The following is a 26104-nucleotide window of genomic DNA, read 5'->3' as shown; positions in this document are numbered from 1 at the left end:
GTCTTCTATAATAATACAAAGGCAAATTACTTACAAAACCGCCCATTTATTTGTCATAATCTGTGACCTGACCTGTCTAAATTTGTCAATGGCCCCGACTTCTCTCTAATCATCGTTTTATATATATGTTAAACCATTTTAGGATTGGTCTTTGCCTTTTCTTAACACCCAAAATCACCGTCACAAAAATCAGGTTCCCCTAATTCATGTTTTCTCACGTATTTCTCAGGTTATTTTTAATTTTTCTTGTGATTTCCTTGAGATTACTACTCCCTAGCTCACTAGCTGTTTCAATATTTACCTATTGGCCAGTATTAGGACAAAACATTTATTAATCAAGTTTATTCTACTGAAATATATTGTCGCAATGGTTAGTGCTTTCTCCTGATATCTATCTTACCTTACTTTTAGTGAAATTAAAGTCACTTATAACAGGAACTGTTAGACTAAGATACCTTAGATATTTCTTCTCATAGAAGTATTTCTTCTGTTCTGTTCAAGTTTGGTGGCCTCTATTTAACTTGATATTAGGCTATTATTGATATAATTTAATGATATCCAAATAGTTTGAATATGGCTTTGTTTGGATTCCTTTCACGATATCACATTTTAAATATTCCCTCCACTTTTATTGCTATTTTACTTCCTCTTCTAATCAATGCAAAATAACTTGCATCCCTTAATTTTGATTTTAGCTCTGTGAATAGTTTCCTGTTTTATACATTCATCTATGTTTGTTATTGGCATAATATATGAATATAGTTTATATGCACACAGGTGCACTTAATTCATCTATTTTAGGTTCTGACATTGCTGATATTTGTACAATGTTCCTTTAGGTCGTTGTGCTGATGAATGTGTCCATATTGGGTTCCAATCCTCTCTCGGGAATACTTGTTAAAAAAAAAAACATAATATCTTATTATACTTTATCCAATACTTTACTTCCACTTTCTCGATTTACAGTTGTTTCCCCTTGCCAGTACAAACCTAGACCATCTTGAGGTTATCTTGAGGATATCTTGAGATGATTTCGGGGCTTTAGCGTCCCCGCGGCCCGGTCCTCGATTAGGCCTCCTTTTGTTGCACCTCCCTTCCCCCCCGGGAAGCAGCCCGTAGCAGCTGTCTAACTCCCAGGTACCTATTTACTGCTAGGTAACAGGGGCGTCAGGGGTGAAAGAAATATTTTGCCCATTTGTCTCCGCCTTCACCGGGGATCGTACCCGGAACCTCAGGATTACGAATCCGAAGCGCTGTCTACTCAGCTGTCAGGCGCCAAGATCAGGCTCCGTGGCCCCATCAGCCAAGGCTCCGTACCCCGTCTTAGATAAATCCCTTCCCCCTCAATCCCACGCACACATATTACATCTGCAATACAAATGATTCCAGTTGACAGTTGAGATTGCATTGGCTTTGCAAAATAAATTGCGCCATGCAGTTAATACCAATTACCCTAGAGGCCTAGAGATTCATTCCTTACCAACGCCGGTAGTTCTTGCAGTCTCTGATGTTTCATTTATCATCCCAGTTTGTGGCTGGGTGAGTACCTGCGCGGTGTTCTTCAGTCAGTTCGTCCTCCTAGGGTTTGCCAACGTTAAGAAAACGGTAAATTTAAAGTGTCCTCTTCTAACCTACCAGAGAACCCAAAACTGAAAACGGGACAGTACGTCACTTTCGCCAGCCGCTTCCATTTTCTAGTACGACAAATTTTGTCTTTTCTTTGTAAGAGGACAGGTTGCTTCAGCAGCCGCGGCGGTGCCGGGTACAGACCTTTGTGGCATTTTATCTCTTCTTCAGAGATTAATAGTCTGTCTATCGTTGCCTCTGGTTCGACTTTTCCTATCCTTGCAATATTTCCCGGAAGTCCTGCAACAGACAGTTCTGTCATTTTATTTTAGGATTTCCGTCTGTTTTCTTGATCATATAATTTCAAACTACCGTTTTCCTTCAGACATGTCTATGGGGGTTGGTCTGGTCTTTTGATTTTGCTGCCATGTCATTCTCAAAATATTGAGAATAAGTACTGAAAACACATTTAAAGTTAAATGAACAAATCCACAAGGACCTTGACGAGGGTTCGAACCTACGTCCAAGAGGATCCCAGACGCTACCTTAATCGATTTCTTCATTTGATGCATCACGCTATTGTGATTCATGTGTGCACATTTCAAGTTCTCCCAGGCACTCCCACGATGGCTCTGTGTCTTGCCTTACGGCCCAGCCAGGTCAATCGGCGATTATTCTGCACTTCTTGAAGACCTGCTTCCTTAGACTGATCAGCCTTCTCCGTTCCCATGTATACTTGTTTTTGCTACATGTTCCATCATCTCATTAGCGGGTTTACTCCTCTAGTTCATTTCCCCCCCCCCTCCCCCCAGGGTCTTCCTACAGGTAGTTAGTCCCTTGCTCTAGTGGGAGGCCAATAGAGCAGTGGCCTCCCACTGCTCTATTGGCGTGCACATAACCAACTGCTCTTTGATCTGGTTCCCTTAAGTATATCCTCCATATTCAATTTTTCTAACGTCCACCAGAGTGCCTCTCACTAGGGGAACACCAGAATGCCTCTCACTAGGGGAAACATAAGAATGCCTCTCACTAGGGGGAACACCAGAATGCCTCTCACTAGGGGAAACACCAGAATGCCTCTCACTAGGGGGAACCACAGAATGCCTCTCACTAGGGGGAACCACAGAATGCCTCTCACTAGGGGGAACCACAGAATGCCTCTCACTAGGGGAACACCAGAATGCCTCTCACTAGGGGAAACACCAGCACACAGCTGAATGATTCAACTAGCTTCAAATGCGAATAAATATATAAAAGTTTATTAAAATTCCTGTAATGCAATAATGTCATAATATGCCAGGGACGTGACCAGCAGAGGAGGCTGGTCCTCTGGTGGGGGTCTGGGAAGGGGAGGTAGGAGTGTGGGTGATGGGGAGGGTAGAGGAGGGAAGGGGAGGTGACGGAGGAGAGAGAGAGGGGCAGTAAAATGGAAGAGGAAGCGAGGGGAGGGGAGACAGTGTAGGAGAGCGAGGGAGTGAGTGAGAGCGTGGAAAAATGGAGAGGAGACCATCACTGTTACTAGGAGAGAGGAAGAGAATTAGTGGAAGAGGTAGAAGAATGTTAGTGAGAGAGGGAGGAGAGTTAGTGGGAGAGAGGGGAGAGAATGTTAGTACGATGGGAGGGGGGGGGGGAGAGGGAGATTGGAATGTGAGTAGAAGCGTTTGAAACTATCCCAATCTACAGTTTTAAATGTAAATATGATTTGAATTAGAGATTAGAATAATTTGATTCAACTCCTAATAGTTTAAAAGATGGGGCTTAGGAACTGAAGCTCAACCCTGCACGCACACGTAGAAGAACATATCTTGGTGAGTACAAACACACACACAGCTAACGAGGCAACATTACGGGAACTGAACCTCACGTGCAAATGATGAGACACAATAACGAGGCTGAAGACATGAGAACTAAACCACACAACAGAAGACGGAGAAAGGGAGAGTGAGAAAGAGAGTAAGGAACGGGCCAATTAATATGGAAAAAGAAAGAGAGAGAGAGAGAGAGAGAGAGAGAGAGAGAGAGAGAGAGAGAGAGAGAGAGAGAGAGAGAGAGAGAGAGAGAGAGAGAGAGAGAGAGAGAGAGAGAGAGAGAGAGAGAGAGAGAGAGAGAGAGAGAGAGAGAGGAGCAGGTAAAAGAAGAAGGTAATTTCTAGAAGGGAAGAGTAAGGTGAAAGGTAAAAATAGGGTGAAAGGTACGAGTGGGATGGATGTAAGAATGAAATGCAGGAAGAACGGGATGAGGTAAGAATAAGAAGAAGGTAAGAAACAGAAAAAGGGGGTTAGGTTAAAGTTAGTTCACGTTTGTTAAGAAGGTTGGAGCAGTTGAATATATACTGTGAAAGGGAAGAGTCAACACCAACAAAGCCACAACAAAGGTTCATGTTGGGCACGTTGTGTATCAGAGCTGATTCGACAAGACGGCGTCTGTGAAGAGCAGAGGCAGGAAAGATTATTTTAGAAGAAGACCACTCAATAAGATGAATATAGTCCCCAACACGACAGAAGAGAGCATTGTGTCTGCTGACTTAACACCTCTTTTGTGTTCCATAAGTCTGTCATTGAACGACCAGTTTTCCCAAAGTATTGGGGAGAGACAAGACGAACAATGGAAATAGAACAGACACCAGCAACACTGAAAGCAGGAGGAGGTGAAGTGTGAAGTAGATTACTCCGAAGAATTTTAGTTTGTCGTAAGGTGAGTTGTATCTCAAGAGGACGAAGAGTATTTTTGAGATTTTTGACTTCAGGTTATGAAAGGAAGACAGAGCACCATGGTACTTGTGTTGGAAGCAGGTTTGGGATGAAATAAATTAGGTTTAGCTTGAGAATAGTCACAGTTGATAAAATGTAAAAGGGTATCCAAGGCGGGAGAATGATTTGTATATAGAAGAAATTTCAGAATCAAGAAACTGAGGATCACCGATGAGTAGAACGCGGAGGAAGAGAGAGACACGAGAACATATTAACATAAGGAGGATGATACGGAAATAGTGAATGTAAATACCCAGCCAATCCCCCAGTTTTGGAAGTACTTAGAGAAACAATGAGGACCACAGTACATATACCGACGTAAAACGCAATTAGAAAGTAGAAATCTGTATTACTGAATTTGAACAAACCGGAAAAGGTTTTGTATTTATGTTGCAAAGGCAACCTATACTAACCTAATCTTCCTAGGCCTAATATGCGCAATCTGAGGCCTAATATAGTACACATGTGTGCTATATAAGGCCTTGGAATATTGAAGTTATAAAGTGAATAGAACCAAATTCTTCTATCTAATTGCTTACTACGTCAATGGTTGTACTATCGTGCACATAGTTACAAAAAGTACTCAATAAACAGGATAATGGGTTGCCACTATGAATGTGTTCTCGGTAGAGAAAGAGAAACCGGACACAGAGCTGTGAACATGAACATCAAGAAAAAGAAGAAGAAAAAAATTTGATTCCCATTCATCTTTGAAATTGATAGGAGCCAGACTGTTAAGAAAGGAGTGGAAAGGCTGGCAAAGACAAAGGTCATGAGGCCATACAGCAAAAGTGATATCAACATAGCGAAGCCAAAGAGAGAGAGACGAGTATCATTAATGGGAAGAGGAACAGTTTCGAAGTATTCCATGTAGAGATTGGCGAGAAAAGGGAAGAGAGGGGATCCCATAGCCACACCAAAAGTTTGAGAGAAGTATTTTCCATTTAAAGTGAAGAAATTAGAGTCAACACAGAGTCTCATGAGTTCGACACTGGAAGGCAGAAGAGTTAGGGGGAGACATGATCATCACCTATAAAATTCTCATAGAAATTGACAGAGTAGATAAGGATAAACTATTTAACACTGGTGGTACGCTAACAAGCGGACACAGGTGGAAATTTAGTACCCAAATGAGCCACAGGGAAGTTAAAAAGAACTTTTTCAGTGTCAGTTTTCAGTTTTTAACGAATGGAATGCATTAGGCAGTGATGTAGTGGAGGCTGACTCCATACACAGTTTCAAATGTAGATATGGTAGAGCCCAATAGGCTCAGGAATCTGTACACCAGTTAACTAACAGTTGAGAGGCGGGACAAATAGCCGAAGCTCAACCCCCGTAAGCACAACTAGGCGAGTACAACTACGTGAGTACACACACACACACACACGCTCTCGCTAATGGACAAATGATACGTCAACTAAATAAATTAGTCTCATTCTCACCAAATTCACTGGCACAAAATATGATGTTTCGCTGTGAGTGAGTGTGTGAATGTGTGAGTGTGAGTGTGTGTGTGTGTGTGTGTGTGTGTGTGCGTGTGTGTGTATGTGTGTGTGTGTGTGTGTGTGTGTGTGTGTGTGTGTGTGTGTGTGTGTGTGTGTGTGTGTGTGTGTGTGTGTGTGTGTGTGTGTGTGTGTGTGTGTGCGTGTGTGTGTATGTATGTGTGTGTGTGCGCGCGTGTGTGTTGATGTGTTTGTTAGTCCGTCAGTCCATCTGCCTGAGTGTGTTTGTTTGCCGTGATGTTACTGCTGACCATCCCGCTGGCCTGTCTACCTATCTACCATGGTAGTTAGATCATGGTAGATACAGACCACCGACCAAGCACTAGTCAGCCACCCTGAGCACCATACTCGCTCATAACCAAGCATGTGGTAGCACCGCCCAAAAATGTTTTGTTTACAAAATTGACCCGTTGCAAATGTTTCCAATTTACACGCCAATGTTCGTTATTAAACTGTTTTAATTATTGTGAATAAAATGTTGGCGTTGGGTACACATGCTATGTCTACTACGGGAAGGAATATTGGAATCTTCAGATATGATTTTTCAGATGAATTCAGAAATGCTCTAAATACAGGTAAATGTTGTTTCAAAATTTCGCTAAATTATTTTTCTCCCTCTTTCTATTCTCTCTCCCTCATTCTAATCTTGTATTCTTTCTTTTGCCCATTCTCCCTCACCCATAGGTCCTTCCCCCCCCCACCCTCTCTCTACCTTCTCTCAGCAAATTCAAACCGGGGGCAAGATAGCGTGATAATTAAAAACAAATTTAGTTTTCTCTGGAGAAATTATTAGCTCACACCTTACTCTCCCCTCACTATCACCCCACTCTCATCTCACCTCACTATCACCCCACTCTCATCTCACCTCACTATCACCTCGCTCTCATCTCCCTTTAATCTCACTTTCACTATATATTGATCTCGCTCTCAGATCACTCTCAAGAGCGTTGAGAGTGACATGAGAGTCCTATGCTTCCCTTATTTCGCGTTCTCTTCACTCTTTCCAATGCCTCTCCTTATTTGCATATAATTTAAAGTTTTCTGGCCCAAATCGCCCGAGTGCAGAAGACAAGTGAGCAGATAGGTAAGGAGGTAGGAAGGAAGGTAATTAGGTAGGTAGGGTGGTAGTTAAATAATTAGGTAGTGAGGGAGTGTAGAGAACGGAAGAGGAGGGGTGGAAGGGAGGGGGGGGGAGAAGGAGGGATGGAGGGAAAGACAGGAAGGGAAGGAGGAAAGGAAGGGATGGAGGGAGTAAGGGAAAGCACGGAGGAAAGAATAATTGAATCATAATTCATCTATAGTTTTAACAGTCTGTATCACTCTCCACCACGATCCATCCAACCACTTGGACTGGACGGTAGAGCGACGGTCTCGCTTCATGCAGGTCGGCGTTCAATCCCCCGACCGTCCAAGTGGTTGGGCACCATTCCTTTCCCTCCGTCCCATCCCAAATCCTTATCCCTGACCCCCTTCCAAGTGCTATATAGTCGTAATGGCTTGGCGCTTTCCTCCTGATAGTTCCCTTCCACCACGACCCCTCACACGACCAGCATTACCTTACACCCCTCCCCCCCTCCCGGGACGTACCACTCTTCCTCCCTACCAAACATTTTCTCTTTATCCCACTACCCTTCCCTTCCCTTCCCTTCCCTTCCCTTCCCTTCTGCTGCTGCTCTTCACACGCTCAGACCTCCCAAACACTCTCTCTTCCCATATAAGACACTCTTCTCAACGACTCTAGCGTCCAACATACCCTCCACCTCCCTCAACATACCCTCCACCTCCCTCAACATACTCTCCACCTCCCCCCAACATACCCTCCACGCCCCCAACATACCCTTCACGCCCCCAATGCACCCTGTCCACTATACTTTCTTCGCTGCTAGCATGAAAAAAACATGTCCCCCTCCCTCTCTCCCCTCTGTTGACTCAGCCAGACAATTCTCCTTCCCCCTACTTCATCTCCTCTTTTTTCCCCTCCATTCCCTCTCCTCAGCTTCTCTCTGGATACCCCCCCCCCCTCTTCCTCCTCCCCTTCAGTGCCCCCTTTACAAGTTCTGTACCTCCCTGTCTAGCTCCCACGCCCCTGATCTCCCAGTTTTGTCTCTGGATAAACAACCATTTACAAAAACACTGTTAATGGCTCAACTAAGAATAAAGATGCCAGCCTCGCCCCCCTGAAACAATGAAAATGTCGTGTTTAATGTATGCAATTACATACAGTAGGTAAGTAGGTAGGCAGGTAGGTAAGTAGGTAGGTAGGTAGGTAAGTAGGTAGGTAGGTAGGTAGGTAGGTAAGTAGGTAGGTGGATAAATGAGTTCTCACTCCATCTCACTCCTTACTACTGGCTTCTTCTTTTGCCCTGGAAGATCTAAAAGGAGGGAATGCCTTAGCGTCCTCTCCCTTGTTATTTATCTATCACCATTCTTCATTTTTATTTTCCACTCTCCCTTTTATACATTTTACTCCTCCCTACCCTTTTTCCCTTGGATTTTCGTCCACAGGGAGGAGCCTCTAACTTCTACTGTTATTATTATGGATGTCAGTTATCTCTGCAAAGAGAGAGAGAGAGAGAGAGAGAGAGAGAGAGAGAGAGAGAGAGAGAGAGAGAGAGAGAGAGAGAGAGAGAGAGAGAGAGAGAGAGAGAGAGAGAGAGAGAGAGAGAGAGAGAGAGAGAGAGAGAGAGAGAGAGAGAGAGAGAGAGAGAGAGAGAGAGAGAGAGAGAGAGAGAGAGAGAGAGAGAAAGAGAGAGAGAGAGAGAGAGAGAGAAAGAGAGAGAGAGAGAGAGAGAGAGAAAGAGAGAGAGAGAGAGAGAGAGAGAGAGAGAGAGAGAGAGAGAGAGAGAGAGAGAGAGAGAGAGAGAGAGAGAGAGAGAGAGAGAGAGAGAAAGAGAGAGAAAGAGAGAGAGAGAGAGAGAGAGAGAGAGAGAGAGAGAGAGAGAGAGAGAGAGAGAGAGAGAGAAAGAGAGAGAGAGAGAGAGAGAGAGAGAGAGAGAGAGAGAGAGAGAGAGAGAGAGAGAGAGAGAGAGAGAGAGAGTCATTACAAAGAAAAGAACGAAGAAAAGAAAGGTGAGAAAGACAAGTGGCGCAATTACTAATTCATGTCCTTACGTTGTTCTTTTAATGGGGAGTGAGAGAGAGAGCACTGGAGAGTGAGGGAGAGAAAATAAGAGTGAGGGAGAGCAAATGAGAGTAATAAGGGGTAGAGATACGAGTCTAATAAGTGAGGGAGAGTGATAGAAAGTGGTGTGTATTAAAGAGGAAGAGTGAGTAATGGTAAGAGAGAGAGGGAGAATGTCAGGTGTAAGAACTTACCTTTACCTGTAGTTTATTTCGTGAGTCCTTCTACACTCGAAGCTCAGCCATAAGCCAGGCTGGTCCGATGATTACTTGATCTGTAAGGCTGTTGCTTCCAGCAGCTCACACAGCCCATATAGCCACTACATCCTTATTGATCTGGCACTTCCATCTTGAGATAAATCTTCTTTTGATAATTCTTGCCAGAGTGTTCTCTGAGAGTACCCATAGTACCTCGACTCTTTACTAGGAATATTCAGCTTTTTTTCTTCCGTGTCTTTCACTCCGGTAAACTGTTATTTTGTGGGGAATATCTAGTGTCTAGCCTACCAGTATCATGTATATTATTTAATATCACGCTCATCTCCATTCCATTCTCATCTCTCATTCCAAAGAGTGCATTTGGAGTGCTTTGAGTCTGTTCAGAGGGGAGTATTTTTAGTGGTTATGCATTATAATTATCTATGTATTCCATCTATTTTAGAAATATCCCCTGTTTTGAAAAATAGATAAATGTGGTGGAATCTCTTGACTGGAAGGTTCTCATAATCTAAAATATAAATTTCATGGGTGATGGTCACTAAACGTGTGGTCGTCTGGTATCAGTATTCATATATCTTTTACATGTCGTTTTCCATCAATGAGGGAAATGTGATTGCGTCTCCACGGTCACATTTATCACATGCCTTTGAAGAGTCTGTGTATACGCCACATGAACAAATGGACAAATCCACAAGGGCCGTGACGAGGATTCGAACCTACGTCCAAGAGCATCCCAGACGCTGTCTTAATCGACTGAGCTACGACATGGTATAAGAATTGCAACCAGAAATTCTACTGAATTTACTTGGCTCCTGCAGCCTCTCCGAGACACAAACCAGGCGATGTAAGTATGTAGTGTACGCCACATGTATCATGGCTGTCGTCTGATACTCCTGCGAGTTTGTCATAGTGGTTGAGTAATTGCGAAAGACAGGCTTCTTTCTGTGTTCAATCTACGTTTTCCTAGAAGATTATCCAGGTAATTTCTAATTTTATTCATTCTGTGGTTTGTATATTAAAGTATTAATTAAGGTTTCTGGTCTCTACTTTGATAATAAGTACCTGAACTATCTCAATTGAGACATTTAAGAGTTCCGAACTTGCAAGCCCCTCTTCAAAAAATATATATGTACTCCTCCATTGGACATCATAACTCTATCACAGCCATATCAATTATATTCTGATATCCAGAATTCACTGTCCGTATAATCCCCGGTGTGAGTTCCCATGACTGCTCCAAATATTGAAGTCGACTATTAAAAGGACATTTATGAATGGACCTTAGTTTTCATTTTTTAGTTTAAGCCTTTTATGTTGGTAAACATAAATCATTTTCCATTTTGTGATTCTTTCCTGTGAAGGTTATTCCACATCCATCCTGATTCAGGGTGCGGTGTGATTTTGAAATCCATTTATCAATATTGGTAGTTGTTCCAATGATACAGAGATGGAGAGGATGTGAGAACGAGAGTAAGAAAATTAGGATGGGAGGGAGAGCAAGAATATGGGAGAGGGAGGGAAAGCAAGAACATAGGAGAGGAAAGCTGCGGAAGGGAGCGTGAGAATATATGAGAGGGATGGAGAGTAAGAGAATGTGAGAGAGAGGGAGAGTAAGAGAATGTGAGAGGGAGGGAGAATGAGAGAACGTCAGGAATGTCACGATATTAAACAGAGATGGGATGCGGCAAAATTAGGGCTGTGGATAGGGAGGGAGGGAAAGAGGGAAAAAGAGAGAGAGAGAGGGAGAGAGGGAGAGAGAGAGAGAGAGAGAGAGAGAGAGAGAGAGAGAGAGAGAGAGAGAGAGAGAGAGAGAGAGAGAGAGAGAGAGAGAGAGAGAGAGAGAGAGGGGGAGAGAGGGAGAGAGAGAGAGAGAGAGAGAGAGAGGGAGAGAGGGAGAGAGAGAGAGAGAGAGAGAGGGAGAGAGAGAGAGAGAGAGAGAGAGAGAGAGAGAGAGAGAGAGAGAGAGAGAGAGAGAGAGAGAGAGAGAGAGAGAGAGAGAGAGAGAGGACATATGAGGACAACAACACATTATTTTACTGATTGCTTGGCTTGGTCTGGTCCATCAAACACAAAAACTCAGTGAGAATCATGAGTATTATGAGAATAATTACTAGGAGCAAGATTATGAGGAGTATTATGATGAGGTGGAGTAGACAGAGACAGTAGAAAAAAGGGAGAATAATATATAAAAAGGAAACTAAAACATCGAAAATAACACTAAGCAGATACAAGAAGAAACTAGTGTATAATGACCAAGATAATTACCATGAACCTATACTACAATCCTGTACTACGGACCTGTATCCGACAACTATATCAACGAACTATAATATAGTCTTGCATTAATGTCTATATAAAAAGACACGTGTCAACTCACATCAAACTGATAACAGCAATAGTAACAGAGGAGTCATAAAGTCTACGGTGACGAGAACCCACATTTAACTATCTTTCAGCTCTCAGGCGTTAACTGGCGGACATAGAGAACTTTGACCTCTGGTTATAGTCTCACGTCTGACTTCAACCTAGAGCGTCGACTTTGACTTTTGATCTCTGACACTATTCTCTATCAAATTTACCTTGGCTTCTGACCCCAGATTGTAGGCACAATAATTCTGACATTTTAACCACTTTTCTTCGTTTGGCCTGTGATTATAACCTTGAATCATGGCCTTTGACCGCTGATCTTGACCTTTGACCCATAACTGTAATGGCTGACCCCCCTCACCTCTGACACTGTTATCCAAGCGCCTGACTTTAGCCTCTAATCATAACCACATACATCGATTTCTGACTTTTCACTTCTCTGCACTCAGTAACGGGACTGCGCATTCAATTGTTAAGTAGAGGCTAGGTAGTCCCACGATGCATATTTTCTTGAATGTATGTATACCTCAGCCTCCTAAATACTCCAACCCATCATTCTGAAATGATAGTACTTATAGTAACTATTTAGTCGATAGTTCCAATATGTAGTGATGGATCACCAGTAAATCACTTTTTGTACAATTTTATGGAGTCCGGATAAAAAATAAAGCTCGAACCCAATTTTAAATATTTCTAGAGAGAGCATAGCACATGTCCAAATTCAATAATACTAAATTCCACTTTCTGGCGGTCCATCACTACATGTTGGTACTTTCGATAGAATAGTTACTATAAGTACTTTAATTTTAAGAGGCTGTGCTGAATACTCTCACGTGGGGGGATGTATATTGTATGTATCTGAGCTACTTGCCTTGTGCTACACTAAGCAAGGAAGCCATGGTTATCTTGCAGATAACACTAAGCACTTAGCACACACACACACACACACACACACACACACACACACACACACACACACACACACACACACACACACACACACACACACACACACACACACATCCTCAAGGGAATCGACAGGGTTGATAAAGACAGGCTGTTTAACACAAGGGGCACACGCACTAGGGGACACAGGTGGAAACTGAGTGCCCAAATGAGCCACAGAGATATTAGAAAGAACGTTTTTAGTGTCAGAGTGGTTGACAAATGGAATGCATTAGGCAGTGATGTGGTGGAGGCTGACTCCATACACAGTTTCAAGTGTAGATATGATAGAGCCCAATAGGCTCAGGAACCTGTACACCTGTTGATGGACAGTTGAGAGGCGGGACCAAAGAGCCAGAGCTCAACCCCCGCAAGCACAACTAGGTGAGTACAACTAGGTGAGTACACAGACTGTGTTAATAATCCCTACCATTACTAGTCGGGAATCAGCTTTCCATTCCGCTGGATGAATAAATATATTTGGTAGTTACGATGAAACTGCATTTCCGGGTCTCAAAATTCATACATACCGAGAAAAGTTCAAAGGTACTGTATTCCCAGCTTATTCCACAACATGTTCACACTTTTACCAGCAGTAGTAATGGGAACATGTTTTCCCTGGAACCCCCCCCAAGGCCTTTGCTTTTAACTCCAGCAGGAATAAACTACAATCAAATGAGCTGATTTGTTAGTGGGAATATTCCCTTGTAATAATATCATTATTGGACGACCAGATCACCCGTGCTCACTCTAGTGGGATGTTCCTTGTTAATGTTCACTCAAAATATTATGGTAACACCAACTCTTTTCTCTCACATAAATGTGGGTGTAGTTTATTTAATAATTCGCTAAAAATTAATATCGTCAGCCCAGCACTCGGTCAGAGGCTACGTAGAGGGGATACAGAGAGAGAGAGAGAGAGAGAGAGAGAGAGAGAGAGAGAGAGAGAGAGAGAGAGAGAGAGAGAGAGAGAGAGAGAGAGAGAGAGAGAGAGAGAGAGACGCCACAGCCCCCCCCACACAACACATCCAGACTCACCTGAACAGTTGACGAGCTCGATGCTCCGGGCTCTCGTGCCGGGAAGCTCGTAGCCCGTGCGCTCGTCCACACAGAAGCACCTGATGCCGTCACACTGGATGGGGGCGAACCCTCCCCCCAGGTCGCAGTCGGGCGTCAGTACGTCGTTGACGTCCACGCCCAGGTCGCGGGCCCGACGTAGCGTGTTGTCCCGCATTAGCTCACATGCTGTAAAGGGAAGGGAAAGAGAGATTAATGACGCGATACTGGACTTGGGGGAGGGATGTGAGTGTGTTAGAGAGAGAGAGAGAGAGAGAGAGAGAGAGAGAGAGAGAGAGAGAGAGAGAGAGAGAGAGAGAGAGAGAGAGAGAGAGAGAGAGAGAGAGAGAGAGAGAGAGAGAGAGAGACAGAGAGAGAGAGAGAGAGAGAGAGAGAGAGAGAGAGAGAGAGAGAGAGAGAGAGAGAGAGAGAGAGAGAGAGAGAGAGAGAGAGAGAGAGAGAGAGAGAGAGAGAGAGAGAGAGAGAGAGAGAGAGAGAGAGAGAGAGAGAGAGAGAGAGAGAGAGAGAGAGAGAGAGAGAGAGAGAGATAGAGAGAGAGAGAGAGAGAGAGAGGGAATCCGACAGCCAGATAGCGATACAGAGACACACACAGACACACAGCCAGCCAGACAGAAAACCAGATTAGTAAATAAATGATTGCCTAAGGGTGAACACACTTTAGCGACCTTGCTGGCCGAGCCGCGTTCCAATGAATCGATTCCTTCTCCCTGCGGGGGTCACAACAGCCAATATTTTGAAAAAAAGACACTCAAAATTTGACTTACAGATTAAAATATACTGCAAACACAGGGTAAAAAAAACAGAGCATGGAAATAAATATGTGCAATTGGCACTTAAATTAATTTACTAATAGGGAATTGGGAGACAGGGCAACAGGGAACAGCTGTCGATGTTTTGTTTGGGTTCAATAAATGAGGCAATTAAAGCCGACACACCTCAACCCCTTCCTCGCGGACGCAATCGCTGAGGGTGACGCGGTTACTGACGCTGATGTAGACGCAGACGCATACACTGCCGCGGGCGCTGGCACTAACGCAGACACAGATGCACGCACTAACACAAACACAAACACTAAACACAAATGTAGTCACGGACAGTGACATTAGCACTGACGCAGACGATGACGCAAACACTGACGCCGACAATGACGTAGATAAATTTACCCCCTTAACCATAGTGACTTGATGCCGTAAATACGATGACTCGACCTGGCAACTATAATGACATGACTATGATGATACAAACTTTAAAAAAAAAATCACCTATCATTATTGTAAATAGTGGCAGTTAGCAGTAATAGTATTACCAATAATATTTTCTAATATTAACGTAATAATAATTATAAGAATTATATAATAATTAAAGTCATGACATTAGTAACAATATTTCAAACTATAAAATAATTTAATATACATTATTATCAGGAGTTAAGAAGGAATGTGCGACCCAGTGGGTGAACACAGACCAAGTTTGGTCATAAAATTAATTTACAACACTCTGTTGACGTTTCCTTCAGTCTCCTCCTCGCTTCATCTACGACTTAATATTTACTCTTGCGGACGAGTACATATCGCATAGCACTAACAAGGTTTTTCCCTCCCTCTCCCTCTCTCTCTCTCTCTCTCTCTCTCTCTCTCTCTCTCTCTCTCTCTCTCTCTCTCTCTCTCTCTCTCTCTCTCTCTGTCTCTCTCTTTCGCTCTCCGAATCCTTATGCATCTTTCATGCCTGCTTGGCTTTGCCTTAAAATTGCAGGTAAACACACAACCACACTCCCAAGACCCTTAATTCATTACCAGAGCGTGCCGAGGACGGTGGAGCCTCTCTCAAAGTTCACGCAAAAGGCCCTCTCGTTCATCTCTCGGGTTAAAAGGAATAAAATAAAATGATCCGGGTAATCTACTTCCACGTGGGTTATGAATAATGAAGCAACGAGGTCCCTCGGCTGGGTAAACTCCAAGACCAAAGGGGATTCATAAAAACTGTTCTGAAAGGATGTTAGCAGGAGTGTAAGGCGAGCAGACTCAACTGAAGCAGCAACATTAACGGGTGCAACAGTAGCTTTAGGAGTACCTAAAACAGCAGTCCTCGTGGCAATAGCATCAGCAACAACAGAGACGTTAATAATGGCGACAACAGCAGTAGCAGCAAGTGCAGCAACAGTGCATATATACGTTAGAAACAGCAATAGGAACAGCAGCTACGGCGGAACAAAAGGAAGAGTTGTACAAACAGCAATATCAACAGCAGCGTCATATACAACAACAGCTGTTGTTGTAGTATTGTTGTGTTAGTAAGAATACCTAGAGTAGTGGCAGCATCAGCAAAAGCCCCAGCTAAGCACAACAGCACTACCAGTACCACCACCACCACCAGAGGCACCTCCACCAGTACCACCACCACCAGAGGCACCACCACCAGTACCACTACTACCACCACTAGATCACCACCATAGGCACCACCACCACTACCAGAAGCACCACTTCTGCGTTAATTTTCGACTCTTATTCTACCTTCACGACAAAGAAAAATATTTACCTTCTCGTGCTGATTAAAAATGCTGCTAGCAAATTTATTTAATTACGAACGTTCTCCAGAGAAGCAAACAGTTATACAGACACTCGCCTGTGTACCTAAACCCACACCACCCCCCCCTAACATACTACACCATACCCCACCTACACCCCCACACCCACTACACCACCTACCACCCAGGATTATATCCATGTACACCTCTAGTATACCCTCATAGCATTCATAGGGCATACCCATCTGCCCCTCATCTACACCCACACACTACACCACCACCTAGCACACAGGAGAATACCCCATCTACACCTTCCCTGCATCCCTCAGCATAAGAACTACACCTCCCTTACACCCCTGGGACACAAGAACACTTCCCCCGACACCTGCCCTACATCCCCTAACACATATGAGTATACCCACCTACCCCTCCTCAAACACCTGTAAAACACTAGAGTATACCCCACCAACACCTGCCACACCTGTTAAACACTAGAGTATACCCACCAACACCTACTACACTCCCCCCCACAACTCTCGATAACAGATGCGTCTTCACCTACCCCACCCAACAGATGAGCTAAGGGAGACATGATTAAAACATACAAAATTATTAGTTGAATTGATAGGGAAGATATGGAAAGACTGTTACTCGAACAGTGCTGTTATGTTCTGTAACTTACGTAACTAGCATGGCTGTTACGTGAACAGAGTTACGCAAGTGGAAAACTGAGTTCCCAAATGAACCCATGAGACCACCAGAGTGTAGTAATCAAATGGAATGAACTATGAAGTAGAGTGATAGAGGCAGAGAACACACACACACACACACACACACACACACACACACACACACACACACACACACACACACACACACACACACACACACACACCAGAGCCCTAATTGCGTCCTTCCAGTGGTATTGCAAAGCCCGGAAAAACATCTTTCATCATTATTCTTACATTTAGACCAAACAACTTGCCCATTAACTTCCAGCAATGCTCTACATCCTGGATAAGCAAGTTACCTGACTGCGTTACTCGCCGGACCTTGAGACGTCTTACAGTCTTACGTCCGAAGACTCGAAGCGGCTCTTCCCTAATAATCGACGTGTAGAGAAGATCACGTATGTTTGCTTGGGCGGCCTGCAAATTTCTAGAACTCTTCCTGTTTCAAGATGCCAAAAATGATCCCTTAATCCGTAACATTATTTGCAGTTTCCTCTCGTTATCTGGCTGAAGATACGAAATCAGTTTTCTCTATAAGTTTCCTCACAGTTCGTTATGCGATTCAGAAACCTCATACATTGTCAGAGGCGAATTTTTGTGATATACGATAAATAAGAATATTTACAAACCGTTATCCTCAATACAATTTTGTTGTCGTTTTGATATTAAACAGACTTTGTAATGGCGAAAAGTGAAGATACTACGAATTTACAAACCTTCGCTCGATAACATGAATATCTATCAACCTCCCGTTAACAAGACCAAAAAAAATGAAGGTGGCAACACGAGATCCTGAAAATTGCTTACGACATAATAGCGACAATTTACAAACTTTCATTATTTACACAAAAGTATATTTTAAAAGCGCACTAGTGACGTTTTTAGAAGGCACCGACAAGCAGTACATCCTGCCAACATCCTCCCCAGGTACCCGAGAAAAAATTTACAAACTTCATAAAATCGTTCACGGCAAGGTTTAAACGCATAAAATTTACATGTTGTCGGCGTTTTACAAGAAGTATCAGATTCTCTGAGCTGAGGAGCTGCCTGCAGGAGGACATGGGACCCAAGAGCTGCCTGGAGGAGGACATGGGACCCAAGAGCTGCCTGGAGGAGGACATGGAACCCAAGAGCTGCCTGGAGGAGGACATGGGACCCAAGAACTGCCTGGAGGAGGACATGGAACCCAAGAGCTGCCTGGAGGAGGACATGGGACCCAAGAGCTGCCTGGAGGAGGACATGGAACCCAAGAGCTGCCTGGAGGAGGACATGGGACCCAAGAGCTGCCTGGAGGAGGACATGGAACCCAAGAGCTGCCTGGAGGAGGACATGGGACCCAAGAGTTGCCTAGAGGAGGACATGGGACCCAAGAGCTGCCTGGAGGAGGACATGAGACCCAAGAGTTGCCTGGAGGAGGACATGGGACACAAGAGCTGCCTGGAGGAGGACATGGGACCCAAGAACTGCCTGGAGGAAGACATGGAATCCAAGAGCTGCCTGGAGGAGGACATGGGACCCAATGAACTGCCTGGAGGAAGACAAGGAACCCAAGAGCTGCCTGGAGGAGGACATGGGACCCAAGAGTTGCCTGGAGGAGGACATGGGACCCAAGAGCTGCCTGGAGAAGGACAAGGGACCCAAGAGTTGCCTGGAGAAAGACAAGGGACCCAAGAGCTGCCTGGAGGAGGACATGGGACCCAAGAGCTGCCTGGAGAAGGACAAGGGACCCAAGAGCTGCCTGGAGAAGGACAAGGGACCCAAGAGTTGCCTGGAGAAGGACAAGGAACCCAAGAACTGCCTGGAGGAGGAAGTGAAAAACTGCCTGAAAGGAAATGTGGTCGGAGGAACTGCTTAGAATAACGAATGACGCTGGGCGGATTATCTCGACTACCTTCCTGGGAAAAAAATTCTGGGAAACAGCCAAAAATATTTATCCACTGCTGGAAGGAAAGCGTCCAGGAAAGTAGAAAGACCTTGACTTGGCGGAGGGAGAAGTGAGAAAGACCTTTTTGAGCTTCCCCGGAAGTGAAGCAAGAGGGAGAGGAGAGGAGAAGAGAGGAGAGGAATCACGCGAAAGGATTTTCAGCTCCTAGAAGTTAAGAGTCTCGGGTATGCTACGACTGGAAAGAATTTTAAGAATTCCAAGAGGTTAGGTTTGATATGACTGGAGAGGATTTAACCATCCTGGAAGCATGGCTGAAGAGGTTATGGATTTCCAGGATTTTTTTTCTAGTTACGGAGGGTTTAGAGTGGGAAGGATGATCCTGGATGAGAGAAACGAGAGACTTTGACCTTACTGCTAATGAATGCTAGAAGTTTTTGAGTGTGAGAAACAATAATAACGATGTAGGACTGAGATTATATATATATATATATATATATATATATATATATATATATATATATATATATATATATATATATATATATATATATATATATCTGATTAGAACGTATCTCTGATTTTATATCTACATTTGAGTGAGGTGGGAAGGGTGATGTGGCATTAACACAAGACAGAACAGGAGGGGATATTAATAGGGTATTAAAAGTATCAACACAAGACAGAACAGAAACAATGGGTATTGAATAGAAGTGTTTGTAGAAAGCCTATTGGTCCATATTTCTTGATGCTCCTATATTGGAGCGGAGTCTTGAGGTGGGTAGAATATAGTTGTGCAATAATTGGCTGTTGATTGCTGGTGTTGACTTCTTGATGTGTAGTGCCTCGCAAACGTCAAGCCGCCTGCTATCGCTGTATCTATCGATGATTTCTGTGTTGTTTACTAGGATTTCTCTGGCGATGGTTTGGTTATGGGAAGAGATTATATGTTCCTTAATGGAGCCCTGTTGCTTATGCATCGTTAAACGCCTAGAAAGAGATGTTGTTGTCTTGCCTATATACTGGGTTTTTTGGAGCTTACAGTCCCCAAGTGGGCACATGGGGACTGTATGCCCACTTGGGGACTGTAAGCTCCAAAAAACCCAGTATATAGGCAAGACAACAACATCTCTTTCTAGGCGTTTAACGATGCATAAGCAACAGGGCTCCATTAAGGAACATATAATCTCTTCCCATAACCAAACCATCGCCAGAGAAATCCTAGTAAACAACACAGAAATCATCGATAGATACAGCGATAGCAGGCGGCTTGACGTTTGCTAGGCACTACACATCAAGAAGTCAACACCAGCAATCAACAGCCAATTATTGCACAACTATATTCTACCCACCTCAAGACTCCGCTCCAATATAGGAGCATCAAGAAATATGGACCAATAGGCTTTCTACAAACACTTCTATTCAATACCCATTGTTTCTGTTCTGTCTTGTGTTGATACTTTTAATACCCTATTAATATCCCCTCCTGTTCTGTCTTGTGTTAATGCCACATCACCCTTCCCACCTCACTCAAATGTATATATATATATATATATATATATATATATATATATATATATATATATATATATATATATATATATATATATATATATATATATATATATGTATAAGAGGGCGCTCACATAGTTGAGGAAACGGGAGACGCGTTATATGAGTCGCTGCTTTTCTTAAAAGTTATGCATTCAGCATATGTATATAAGTGATATCTGCAAATGTGTGTGCATACTGAATGTGCTTGTGTCAATGACAGCGGGTGTTTACACATTAATGGACGAGGGGGCTGAGCAAGTGTGTTCAGGTTGGTATGTATGAAAGTTTATACGCTATAATGTCAATATACATGGAATGGGTGGGGTGTGTACGGGCCGTTGTTGACAAGATGGGAAGAAGGTAAGAGTTTTTAGATGGGCTGCACTATGTAATTATCACACACACACACACACACACACACATACAAACATTTAATAGTTATAACTCCTAAATTTATCTCCAACATTTACCTATTAAATATTTAGCATTCCCCACTTAGCATCTGCCCTACAACATTTATCCCGTAAACACGGGCTTATGTAACTGTGTCAAGCATCTCTCTCTGTTTTCAATTTTTGTCAGCAAACATATCATAGTGTTGACCTCGAGCTGAGGCCTGTTTTTACCTGCACCTCCCTCATTCCCTTATCTTCCCATATACCTCTTTCCTGACCCTCCCCTCACCCTATATCCTTCTCTTTTCCCTGATACTCCCTTCACCCTATTTCTCCTCACTCTACAATCTCACCCCACGTTTCCACTCTCCCTCTTCTCCCTCTACTTTCCCCTCACTCCATTGCCATACACTTCCCCTCGTTTATACACCTCCCTCACCCATACATCTTCCCCTTACCAATACTCTTCCTGGTATTCGCTTTTATATTCACTATTAATTTTTCACTACGTCCTTCCTCTACAGACTGTTCATTCGTGCATTAAACATTGACAAATATTATATAGATTTTTTTTATAGATTTTTATAGATTTTTATATTATATAGAGTACATAGAGTACTCACAGTACACATTACATAGAGTACGCTTTGATACAGATCACCAAAGAAAGTAATTTGAATATTAGCAGTGGTCTATATAACTTAGATCCATTTCTAATAGATCAGCTAAAGGGCGATTTAAGTAGAATCATTGAAAAACATTTGTCTCACTAATTTATTGTATATATTTACCTCTTTATGTTATAATTACCTATGTATTATGCTTGTATGTCTGCTGTATCAGATGGGCCATTGGGCTACATCGGATGGGCTAATTGGGTGCATCTGATGGGCCAATGGGCCTTCTGCGTTGTCCAAGTATTGTACCTCACCTTACTTCACCACTCTCTCCTGCCTATTTATACCCATCACTCGATCTGTAAAATGACCTTCTGAAGATGTATTTAATATACGAAAGTACTTAAGGAAATTTCCTGTTTAATTTTTCCTCCGTGGTCTGACATTGTCATAGAGTATTTATAATTATAAATCTTATTTGGAGATGGACTTGGGGCTTATCAACAACTGGAAAGTTATTAAGGCATATCAACTACTAAAGGGTTATTAAGGCTTATCAAGCTCTGGAGGGTTATTAAGGGCACCACAACCCGCCAATAAATATACTTTAAAACTGAACATGGACCAGAACTAAAACATATCTCGGTTCATATACACCGAGAGGCTAGAGGAGCCTCTCTCTGCATATGTCGTTTGTATCAACATAAATCTGTTTTCACATATGGCTGTTAAGTTGTGGCTGTTAAGCCATTATTCATAAGACTTTATTTTCAAGTCTTCAAGTGATGCCTACGTCTGAAGACTATAAAGCGATATTGTGCCTTCAATTCATCGTTTCTTAAGTCTTCGTCTGGCTACCATTTCTTGTTTCTAATGTTTTTGTGTGACTTAATTCCTTAAATTTCACATCAGAGCTTCTTGTCCTCATATCCCAGCTCCTTTTCCTCATATCCCAGCTCCTTGTTCTCATATCCCAGCTACTTGTCCTCATATCCCAGCTCCTTGTCCTCATATCCCAGCTCCTTGTTCTCACATCCTAGTTCCTTGATATCCAAGGGCCATAGAATCATACTGGCTTACCTTCTCTCCCTCTCTCTCTCTCTCTCTCTCTCTCTCTCTCTCTCTCTCTCTCTCTCTCTCTCTCTCTCTCTCTCTCTCTCTCTCTCTCTCTCTCTCTCGTCCAGTAATTCATTTTCTTCTGATATCTACTTCTTTCCTTCTCTCTATTAAATTTTCCTAGAGTTTGATTTTATCACACTTTCTGTTTCACTTTACTGTATTTCACTTAAATTTCATAGAGCCCAGCAGGCTCTAAAATCTGTACACCAGTTGATTGTCAATTGAGAGGCGGGACCAAAGAGCCAAAGCTCAACCCTCCCCGCAAGCACAACTAGGTGAGTACTTTCTCCCTCCCTCTCTTTCCTCCATTACTAGTCTTCTTTCCTTTCCCCTCTCAGTCCAAGTCTATTTTTTTTTTACTCATCATCATCCTCTGTTTTCTCTCCCTCCTCTTTCTAATTATTCTGTTCTCTGATTGCCTCAATTACGTCTTTCTCCCCAGCTCCCAGCTTCTCCTGCCACTCTGGACAGTCTTCAGAATGGCAGACCTCTTCAGTTATCCAGGATTATTTATTTTTCTCTTCCCTCTCTCAATCTATAATTTGTTTCCCCTTAATGTGTATGTACGAATATATGTAAGTGTGTGTGTGTGTGTGTGTGTGTGTGTGTGTGTGTGTGTGTGTGTGTGTGTGTGTGTGTGTGTGTGTGTGTGTGTGTGTGTGTGTGTGTATAAAGTATATGTGTAAGTGATTTCGTGTTTTGTTTACATTTTCAAGTCCGAGAAAGTCTGGAGTCACTAATGACAAACTCAAGGGACCCTTACATGGATCTGGGGCAACTCTCCCTCTCCTCCGCAGGAAACAGAGCGATATCTGTATTTGTCTATATGTATTTATGTGTGTATATGTATGTATGTATGTATGTATGTATGTATGTATGTATGTATGTATGTATGTATGTATGTATGTATGTATGTATGTACGTATGTATGTATATATGCATATATGTATGTATGTATTTGCAGGAATGTATTTATGTTTGTATGTATGCATGCATATATTTATTCAACACATACACATGCGTATGTGTATGAATGTATTTCTAACACACAGCAACTCCAATCTGACGTTAATCAAGTCTTTCAATGGGCTACGGAAAATAACATGATGTTTAATGAGGATAATTTCCAATTACTGCGCTGTGGAAAAACGAAAACATCAAAGCGGAAAGCACATATAAAACACAGTCAAACCTCACTATTGTCCACCACCTCGCTCGCTTTACCCCCTTCTCCTTCACTATATCTTCTCCTTCACTATATCTTCTCCTTCACTGTATCTTCTCCTTCACTGTATCTTCTCCTTCACTGTATCTTCTCCTTCACTGTATCTTCTCCTTCACTGTATTCTCTCTTTCACTCTACCCTTTCTCCTTTAATGTGTCTCTTCCTCTTCATTCTATCTTCTTTTCTTCATTTTATTCTCTCTCCACTCTCTCTCATCCCTGCCCTAGTATTGGTTCCGGGGATCAATGTCCACGCAGCCCGCTCTCTGCAATGGCCTCTTGGTTGGTGGTCTGGTTAATGAGGCTATTACACGCAGCTGCTCGCAGCCTCAATTGCGAATCACAGTCTGGTTGGTCAGGTGTTATTTGGAGATTGTTTATCAAGTTCTATTTCGAACACCGAAGGAAGTCGACTAATTATGCCCCTAATGTTTAGAGAGAGAGAGAGTTAAAAAGCGTTGGGTATTATCGTTGAAGTTGATAGAGTTCTCTCTCTCTCTCTCTCAAGAGTACCTGTTGCGGCTTTGCTTATCAACGCGGCTATTTTTGCAGTTCCTGCCATGACTTATGGTTTCATTTGGAGTTATTTCCGTGAGTAAATTTGGAACCAGACCCTCTAATATTTTCCAAGTATAAATTTGTATGCATCTCTCTCGCCTCCGATCAAGAGAATACAGATTTATAAATGTGAACGGTCTCAAAAATTTAGATGTTTTACTGAATGGATTTGGACAGTAAAAGATCTTTGAACGTTCTTTAGGTCAGTAATTTCTCCAGCTCTGAATGGGGCTGTTAGTGAGCAACAACATTCCCCCCCCCCCCCGCCCTTAGAGAACACCAAGAGTTTTAAAAAGTAACATAATTGATCTGATATTTCTGGTTTTATAGGATGATGTTATCTAATCTACCGTTTTTTTCCAGTTGGGAAGGCTACTTTATTGCATTCTATAAAAAATTAGGTCTTCCGACATGATAACTTCAAAATCTTTTATATTGCCTTTTATTTCAATAGTGTAATTTGACCGCATTTCATACGTGGCTTCCGTTTTGATATTTTCGTTTTTAGCGAAACGCAGAAGCTGGAACGTATCTTCATTTGACATGTTTCTTGTCTGTGGTCCACTGAAGGGGCCTGATTTACGTCAGCATGGAGTTTTGTTGTATCCTCTGTCTCTATGTTCCACTCTCCTTGACTGTGTCCACTCTCCTTGACTGTGTCCACTCTCCTTCACTGTGTCCACTCTCCTTCACTGTGTCCACTCTCCTTCACTGTGTCCACTCTCCTTCACTGTGTCCACTCTCCTTGACTGTGTCCACTCTCTTTCACTGTGTCCACTCTCCTCCACACACTCCCCTCACCCCCACACACTCCACTGCTCTCTCCCTCCTTCAGAAAAATGTTATTTCACTAGCACTGCCCAGTTGTGCTTTTCTCATGCCGGATTTTCAATAATGGGATTTATTTTTATACCATGACGCCTCGTGTGTTTAGCTTTGTTAGTGCCGATATGGTAGCTTAGCTGTGATGGACAGTGGCTCACAGTCTTCTGTTGGTTAGGTATTCCTTTATCCCCCTGTAGCGTCCTCCCTGTCATTCGTGTATGCTTCTCTTACGGGGTACTGTGGCAGAGATGTGTGGTAGAGTAACAGAAGACCAGGTAGGTCTGCAGACTCCTCCCAGCTGGACAGCCAGACTTCTCCCAGCTGGGCAGCCAGACTTCTCCCAGCTGGGCAGCCAGACTCCTCCCAGCTGGGCAGCCAGACTCCTCCCAGCTAGCTAGGCACCCAGACTTCCCCCAGCTGGTTGCCGAGTTAGGCCTGGCCGGCAGGCAGGTCAAACTTCCACTTTACCTCCGGCTTCTCAAAGACGTGAAATGTTTCTCAAGGCGCTCGGCTCCACCAGGAATATACCCGGATTCTACATGTGTTAAACAAAACAGCCGACAGTCTCCTCTACCTACCTCCTCTTTTCCTTATTTCAATATTTCCATATATCCTTTTTTAACCCCCCTCCTTTACCTTCTTCTTTTGTTCCATTCTTCTTGTTTTCCTTTAATGTATCATTAGTACATTTTATTTTTGTTATCCCTTCGTTTTGTCTATGTTTTTCTTCCACTCTTCTAAATAAATTTTTTTCTTTCTTTGATTTATTTTTTCATCAATTACTCGGCAACGACACTGGAATTTCATACGCAAAGAGAGTGAGAGCGTGTGTGTGTTTGTGTGTGTGTGTGTGTGTGTGTGTGTGTGTGTGTGTGTGTGTGTGTGTGTGTGTGTGTGTGTGTGTGTGTGTGTGTTATGTAACATTCCTCCAAGAAAGACCGCGCACACAAAATGCATTCCACTTTCAGTGTGTCTCCCTCCCTCCCACAGTATATTTCTCTTGTGCCAGTCTCATTATTCCACACTTCCTTAAGCCTCCATTTTCCTCCAGAACACCCCCCCCCCCATTTCACCTCTCCCTCCCCCCCTCAGCTTTGGTTAAAAAATCCTCGCCGCCCGGAGCAGACGA

The 26104-nt window shown here is 43.1% G+C and overlaps 2 protein-coding genes across 2 annotated transcripts in view; one reads left to right on the top strand and one right to left on the bottom strand.

Annotated features, from left to right (window-relative positions):
• The window catches only part of LOC123762633 (uncharacterized), an 85286-nt gene extending 70565 nt beyond the window's left edge, over nt 1-14721 (bottom strand). The window contains 3 exon segments of the mRNA XM_069332119.1: nt 13508-13714; nt 14311-14323; nt 14482-14721. Coding sequence (XP_069188220.1) covers nt 13508-13714; nt 14311-14323; nt 14482-14721 — 460 coding nt within the window.
• Nucleotides 14722-17860: 3139 nt separating this feature from the next.
• On the top strand, nt 17861-18661 carry LOC138369178 (eukaryotic translation initiation factor 3 subunit A-like). Its single transcript, XM_069332118.1, has one exon. It carries the CDS (start codon nt 17861-17863, stop codon nt 18659-18661), a length of 801 nt encoding a protein of 266 aa, XP_069188219.1.
• The last annotated feature ends 7443 nt before the right edge of the window (nt 18662-26104 follow it).

The sequence above is a fragment of the Procambarus clarkii genome, chromosome 27 (genome assembly GCF_040958095.1).
Source record: "Procambarus clarkii isolate CNS0578487 chromosome 27, FALCON_Pclarkii_2.0, whole genome shotgun sequence".
Lineage (NCBI taxonomy): Eukaryota > Metazoa > Arthropoda > Malacostraca > Decapoda > Cambaridae > Procambarus > Procambarus clarkii.
The sequence above is the reverse complement of the archived record's forward strand: the minus strand, read 5'-3'. Positions and strand labels throughout refer to the sequence as shown.

Excerpts from the sequence above, each read along its gene's own strand:
- LOC138369178 (XM_069332118.1), top strand. The coding sequence starts at position 17,861 with ATGGGACCCAAGAGCTGCCTGGAGGAGGACATGGGACCCAAGAGCTGC.